Consider the following 8,080-nt stretch of genomic DNA (forward strand, 5'->3'; position numbering starts at 1 on the left):
TACCAAGGATGCAAACGATCCGCCTTTTGTGTCCATAACGCTAGGTGCTGAGCTGCCGGCATGCTTTACAGGCACTGCTATTGGGAGGATATTTTTGTCTGAATAATATTTATTTGGGTCAGAAACACAACCACGTTTATTTCGCAAACAGCACTGCTTCACATAAAGCTCGGGTGCCCGCGCCGAACAGAGTGATTCCTGAGACAGTGCTCGTAAGGGTAAGCTGGTCCTTGGTCTAGGGATGTTGGATTTCGCCATGTTGGGCTTTTTTTCCCCCCTGCAGGAACCCACTTCACCAACAGCCGTCCATATGGAAAAGGCTCTTCTCGCCTCTGCACTGGAGGGACCTTTGGAAAGCTTGGAGCTTTCTACTCCCACACTTTTCCTCCCAGGGTCAGAACAGACAATTCATCGCCTGTTACATTGTGCCGGGAGGAGGGGGAAATTAAATAAAGCAAAGAGAACTAAGAATAAAAATAAGATAATGCACATGGATATTTTGAAGGCACAAATTAAAAAAAATTAATAGTGAGAAATACAGTTCATCACCCCACTAGAGAAGAAACCCAGAATAAACCAGCTGTTCAGGTTTGTGTACACTTTTTGGAAGCAAAGCTTGTTGTTCAGGCTCATAAACAGGATTACAATGTAGTTCGGGATATTTTCTTCTCAATATGTTGCTTCCTATTCGGCTATGGTTTTAAAAAAAATGACCCGATTTATTATTTTTTTCATTTTTGTTAATCTGGTTTCCCACCCCACTTCACCTCCTCCCTTTTTTGGCCTTGGTGGGGGAGGGGAGACAAGTGGGCTCTAGCTTTTGGTTAAAAAACGCAATATTGCAAAATACTTACTCTCTGCATGGTTTTCGATAATAAATTAGCAAGGTATTCATATGCAAGGCTATTCCGATAGGAATCTGTATTAACTGGAATCCAGAGAAGCGAATCAACATACTAAAATAAGATTTTTATTTCATAATACTATGTGACCTTATTTTTAAAATTCAGACTATAAATCAGGAGGGACCTTAATAGATTCGGGTGAAATATACACATGTATGTATATAGACACATAAACGTATGCCATGTAGATATTAACCCATGCTGTTCAGTATCTGTGTCTTTTTAATGCACAGGAAAAATGTCGCCATTTTGGTCTCACTCTAAAATATTATTAATCGTGAGTCTTTATCTTGTTCTGAGAATCATCCTTGCTTGAAGTTTGTTGAAAATATTATAATGTATCCACGAATCTATATATATAAGTGTTCTGCAAAAAATATATATAACATTTCAGTCAAAGAAAACGATTTTGTATGTATTTATTTTGTATACATATATATGTATTTATACCTCAACTGATGAAGAGGTTGCCTAGAATCTGTCTGATATTTTTCATTGAATTATAATATATATTCAAAACTGACCTAGGATAGAACATTAATGAGAAGAGGAAGAAAGTATCTTTTGGCAATTGATAAATCCAGAAAGGATTATTTAGGAAATGTTTCTGTTTTATTTAAACAACTCTTGTTTTAGGCAGATTAAATAAAATCAAAGGAAATGTCAGAATCTATGAATTCTTCATGTGTTGCTTCTTTTAGCACAGATAATTAAATTTATAAAAATATTAGAAAGAATTTGGCTTTCCACTCCCCCCCCCATTCCAAATACATATATGAGCGTAATTTCCCCTACTCTTTCCAGAAAAAATATATATCATACATCTAGTTTGTTTCCATTTTTAAATCTCTATACTGGATTTTTTTAAAAAAATCTATTGATTAACACATATTTACAAAGGCAGAGTAATAGATTTTTACAAGTATTTTGCAGTTCACTGTCCGAAGAGAAAAACCTTTTGTTCCAGGTGATTTTTGTATTATACCGATCCACAAGAAAATAAATAGGATAAATAAATAAATAAATAAATGTGCAGAATACCTACACCCACACGGTTTTTACTTACAAAGGCTGGTTACACTCGAAATCTCCCTCTTTCTCTCCCTTTATTGTTTTTTTCATCCTACTGTTAATTCCAATATTTTAAAGTAAAAATAACCCTCAGCACCAAGCCAACTAGAAACGTATATTCCCACAGTACTGAGAATAACCCTGTAGCAGTACATTTTAAAAGGAGCCCTTTTCCTTGTTTACTTGCGTTTCTTGCTCTCCTTCTTTGCTTGGTCACATTTGATCTTGGAAAGAGCAAGAAGGTTTAAATGTGTTCTTAAGGGCCAGTAGCTGTCAAACCTTTTGGCGGACAAGATTGATCACGCACAGGCATCACCAGAGCTTTGTTTGTAGTAAAAGCAAGAAAATTAAACCCCCAGCATTTTCCAACAGCATCTATATTTATAAGGCATCCCTTTTGAGGTATTAAATGACAAGTCTCGTTCTATATTTTATTTAAACAACCTAACAAAACAACCCCCCCTTTAAAATGCCCCAACCCCATTCCTCCTTTCCCAGCCTTTCCCAGATATACTTCATCTTGTGGATTTATTAGCTTCAGACGGAAGGGTTTTGGTCAGTCTTGGATAGAGTGGAGGTCTAATGATCAGTTTGTTATTTGAACCGCTTACAAAGATTCTGGCGATTCCTTTCAATGCAATTCCGAAACAGAGCAGCTATTGCCAGCGCGAGGCTGATTTGGCTTCCTTAGACTAAAAAAAAAAAAAAAAAAAGCACAACAATGCTGTTTTTCATCTTGAATATAAAATGCTACACGAAACAGATATGGCCTGCGTGCTGTGGAAAAATAAAATTCAGGATGTCTTCATTGTGTTTTAATAATAATAACAACAATTAATAATAAATAGCCATTAGCATCATACTTTTACCACTCTTCTCGATTTGATTGGAAAGGTTGTTTCAAAGCCTCAGCGTTCAGTAGTTTAATAGCTTTGTAAGTTGTAAATCAAAACGATTGTAAACAAAGCAAATGCTTTTGGCTCATACACAGTCATTCAAGTTAGAATCCTTGCAGCATTTCCCCCCTGACGTATTAATATTTATATATATATCTGACACTACCTTGCAATATATTTCCCTGCAATTGAACATACTCACCAGACCCCGTCTACTACGGTTATTAAGTAAAACATGTCAGCAGAAGCGAGTGTAGTTTACAAACTAATGCACTAGATTGCTTAGAATATTTACAGTATATCTATATCTATATGGTAGAGATAGAGATAGATATATTATAGTGCACTTCTGTGAAGTCAACTGCAGTGAAAAGTCATGACCATAAAGCTTTTTCTATGTTATTCTTCCCATAGGAGCAAGGCTGCTGCGGAAAATCCTGCTAAACAATGAGCTCAGAGATCGGCGGCCAATTGTTCTCCATACTGTACATACTCTCTCCCCCCAAAGCAAAAGTGGCATAGAGATGCCAATTCGGGAGCAGTAAACTAGCTTAGGGGGAAGTGCTATTCCCCGGGAAAAAAGCAGGACTCTCTGCCAGTAACTCCTGCCTGGGTGCAACTTCTTATGTGGCTGAGATGTGGGGGCCCCAGGTGTCAAAACTTTGAAGATTAATGGATTACTTTGTTAATGACTCAAAGCGTCAGATTGAGGTGCTTAAATGATTTGCGAGGTGCAAAGCGTTTTCCTGACAGTCCCAAACAATGAGATGAGTGTGCGGGAGGAGACGAGAGGGGCAGCAGTCTGCAGGACAAGCAACCACACACACACACACACACACACAGATCATTTCAGATTAGGACGCAAAGCCGATAGATACAGATATATAATTTTCCCCCTAAAAAGTGTAAATAAAGCCTTTCTGGCCCCCAATGAGGCGTTCCTTCCCGACTTTTTTGGATCAATCAAACAGACAGTGGCTTCTTTTGATTAAAGCCCAAATTGTCATTGGGCAGAGGCAATCATGTGACAGCCAATTCGGTCCAATTTCAACCTTGTCTCCATGAATTCAATAGTTTAATAGTAGCACGGTCCCCATACGGCTGTAATCAGTGAATTAGAAAAAAAACACCCCACCAGCGATCTTCTATGATATATTTTTTTCTTCTCTCTCTCCTTTTTCCTGGGCCTTTCCCCCCTCCCCCGCAAAAACCCTCAATAAGAGGGAACTTTTTCTCCAAGGGGGCTGCGAGTTGAAGGCCATGAATTTCGAATTTGAGCGAGAGATTGGTTTTATCAATAGTCAGCCATCGCTTGCTGAGTGCCTGCCATCTTTCCCCCCTGTCGGTGATACATTTCAAAGTTCATCAATCAAGAACTCGACGCTTTCACACTCGACACTGATTCCTCCTCCTTTTGAGCAGACCATCCCCAGCCTGAACCCAGGCAGCCACCCTCGCCACACCAGCAGCAGCCGTCCCAAGCAGAGCCCCAATGTCAGCAGCAGCAGCCCGGTGCCAGCCGGCGCCCTGCAGCCTCCGGAATACCCCTGGATGAAAGAGAAAAAAGCCTCCAAGAAAACTACCCTCCCGCTTGCTTCGGCCTCAGCCTCAGCCACTGGACCAGCCTGCCTAAGCCACAAAGGTCAGTTAAAAAACTTTCCCCTAGAGCTAGCTCTTTTCCTTGGATTGTTACTTTCCCAACTTCACTGGAAATGGTTTGGAGGAGAAGGAGGAAATAATCTGGTGGGCTCCACAGTGTTATTAAAACCCCAAACTTTCCCTAACTTGTTTAATGTGGGATGATTTATCTGAGTTGGAGCTGACCTCCTCTTGTCTTGCTGTCCTAGAGTTAGGATATTTGACAGTAATGAAGAGTGATAGATTGCTCCTGCTCAGCTAAGCAGCTGATGCATTAATTATAAATTGTAGTATGGCTAATATAAAGTTTGCTCTGGTAGGTTTGGGAGCTAGATGCAATAATTTTATTGAGGTGGAAAGGGGTCCACAGTATCGGGAGCACAGGAGTGCAACACAATGGATCTACTGCAGCCAAGGGCGGCCATTTTGTTGCAGTTGATATTTTATGCTATATATATATACATATATCTTTCCCCCCTCTGAGGTGGAATGTGCTGGGATGCTAAAATTCAAACTGTGCATTTATCTGTTTTTACAGAGTCTCATGAAATCCCCGACAGTGGGAACGGTGGATCTAGGAGGCTGAGGACGGCTTATACCAACACCCAGCTTTTGGAGCTAGAAAAAGAATTTCATTTCAACAAGTATCTCTGTAGACCAAGGAGGGTTGAAATAGCAGCTTTGCTGGATTTGACTGAGAGACAAGTAAAAGTCTGGTTCCAGAACAGAAGGATGAAGCACAAGAGACAGACCCAGTGTAAGGAGAACCAAAACAGTGAGGGGAAATTTAAGAGTCTGGAGGACAGCGAGAAAGCAGAAGAGGAGGAGGAGAAATCGCTCTTTGAGCAAACCCTCAATAATGTCTCAGGCGCTCTTTTGGAAAGGGAAGGTTACACTTTTCAACAAAATGCACTATCTCAACAGCAGGCTCAGAATGTACACAATGGAGAGTCCCAAAGTTTCCCAGTTTCGCCTTTAACAAGCAATGAGAAAAATCTGAAACATTTTCAGCATCAGTCACCCACTGTTCAAAACTGCCTATCAACAATGGCCCAGAACTGTGCAGCTGGCCTGAACAATGACAGTCCTGAGGCCCTAGATGTCCCTTCTTTACAGGACTTTAACGTTTTCTCCACAGATTCCTGCCTACAGCTTTCAGATGCAGTTTCACCCAGTTTGCCAGGATCTCTGGACAGTCCTGTAGATATTTCTGCTGACAGTTTTGACTTTTTTACAGACACACTCACTACAATTGACTTGCAGCATCTGAATTATTGAGAAATTAAAGACGTCCTGTCGCCAAGGGTTATGGCTTGTTTCAAATTACTTCCTTTTATTTTTCTTTTCCTGGTCAGTATTTTCTGTTTTTTAATTCCCTTTACTGTGTTCCAGAGCCATTTTTACTGTTTCTTATGAAGTTTTAATTGTGTTCAGTTTAACCTAGCCACATTCTAGGTCCCTCTATGAAAGCAATATATGAGGCCTGTAAGAAAGTGATCATATAGAATTGTATCTTCACTTTCTTTTTATTTTTGTATTACATTAGGATGCGTTGTCATAAGTATTTTTGGTAGAATAAATTCTTGTTTGCTACAAGTAGCTTTCTTCTCTCTCTCTCTAGACTCAGACCATAAGTGGTATTTCCTCCCACCCCCCTCTCTTTATTTAACTTCAGAAATGAAATTAAGACATTCTGGTCACAATCTCTCTCCTGTTGGTAATTTAATATATTTATTAGAGAGAGAAAAATCACATTTAATTTTTTTATTGCAAAGGTTCTCATAAGTCAGGTCAAAGTACCCCCTGATTCTCACAAACAAAATAATAACTAAAAAGCCCACAGAGCTCACATAAAGATTTCTTCCTTTTAATGCACATAACAGGTTATTCTGTGTGTGAATACAAGTCTTGGGTTTTCTAAACTGTGACAAACACCATACATATGCATCTTAGCCGTTACAGACAAAATAGAATCTATTGTAAATGGGGAACGTGCCTGCTATAGAACCAGGCTCGTTACAGGGGTGGAAGGCTCTTTTAAAGCATCCTGTTTTTCTATAACTCAACGTTTAGGTGTCCAGCAAGTCGTTTTCTGAAACACTTCTTTAAAAATAAAAATGCTAACAAAGTACGCCTCGGATTAGCTCCCATGTGCTGAAAGGTCCCAAGAAAAGATATCTAAAAAAGAGAGGAAATAAAAAAAATGTTATTATCTAAAAATACATTTAGGATGGGCTTAAATTCTTAGTGCCATTCTTCAGGGGATTTCTGCGGGGTCCAATAACAAAGAAAGTCCCTTTCTTTTTAAACCGGTTTGCGGTGCCAAGGGTTGATCATTAAAACTGGAAGCTAATGGTTAATATGTTTAAATTTCAGTTGAACCACTTCAGCGGCCCACTGTCCAAAAATGTGTTACTTCCTCAATTACAGCAGTAAAAAAGCTCATTAAAAACTCCAGCTAAATTGGTAAGAATATTATTGATATTAATCACCCAGTTCAGAAGGTGAGCGTTTTTTACTCTGCTAAAATCAAGCAACAGATGCTAGCAGGCAGTTTTGCTGCCCACAGATCCTTGATTTTGAGTATTCCGGAATATATCTGAAACACAGTGAATGGATTCATTTGTCTCAAGTACTTTGTTTCCATTTCATTTGAGGTGTGTTATTTCTCTGAGCCGCAACACGTTGCGGAGCTGAGATGCGTGGGCAATAGCTGGAAGGGGTTGGATGCAATTCTTCCTACACTCATAAATCACACTCTTTCTATGAATGAGAATGTCATCAAAGAGATCAATGGCAGGAACACATGCACAAATAAAAATCCTCTTACGTATTTGCCGGAGCCGGGGATCCCCGTCTAAAACCATTAAGTTAGAAGGCGTTTAGTCATAATTCATTTTTATTGCTCGTTTAAAACAACAGATTGGCTAAGCTGCGGATGCCACAAAAACCTCGGGCCTGCTTCTTTTCTTTCGCTGCTTCAGCACTTTCGCTTTTGTAAGAGAGCAGTTTTCGTCGAGTATTTTAACGCCTGTTACAGGGTTCCAATGGGATTTAATTGTTAATATATGATTGGCTTTTAGATATTTATGTATGATGTATATACAAAGTGATGTCATAGCATCTTCTTAAATGAACAGAATTGTTTAGGAAAAGACCAGTAAAAGTCTCTCAAGATATATGTAAAAGCAATATCTGTAAATCTACCTGAGATAGAATTCCTCTAAGAAACTCACTGTAACCCCTAAATCTTGAGTGTGTGAGAGACACAGAGTATTGTTTGGGGAATGTTCCAAGAATGTGCATCAGGCGCCAGAAATGCTTCAAAGGCTTGAATTGCTGGAGATGCAAACTCGACTTTCTGCAAACCACGGTGGATCGAACCCACAAAGGAGGCAGGGTGGGGCTAGCGGAAAGATTTGACCGTTAAAATAGCACAGCTCTGAATTTTTGTGTGTATTTGCGACCGTGTCTGATGGCAACTTTTCTAGTTGGGGGGATGAAGAGGTATTTATCCCTGGTGTGTCCCCTTCCCATTATGTTGCACTGTGGCTCTGTAATGGCAGCAGC

The 8,080-nt window shown here is 39.6% G+C and overlaps 1 protein-coding gene across 1 annotated transcript; it reads left to right on the forward strand.

Annotated features, from left to right (window-relative positions):
• Positions 1-4,071: 4,071 nt before the first annotated feature.
• On the forward strand, positions 4,072-5,819 carry HOXA2 (homeobox A2). The gene is made up of 2 exons (XM_073329532.1): positions 4,072-4,514; positions 5,049-5,819. The coding sequence occupies exons 1-2, from the start codon at positions 4,133-4,135 to the stop codon at positions 5,786-5,788; spliced, it is 1,122 nt and encodes a 373-aa protein (XP_073185633.1). The 5' UTR covers positions 4,072-4,132; the 3' UTR covers positions 5,789-5,819.
• Positions 5,820-8,080: the final 2,261 nt, after the last annotated feature.

The sequence above is a fragment of the Lepidochelys kempii genome, chromosome 2, assembly GCF_965140285.1.
Source record: "Lepidochelys kempii isolate rLepKem1 chromosome 2, rLepKem1.hap1, whole genome shotgun sequence".
In the NCBI taxonomy this organism is placed as follows: Eukaryota; Metazoa; Chordata; order Testudines; family Cheloniidae; genus Lepidochelys; species Lepidochelys kempii.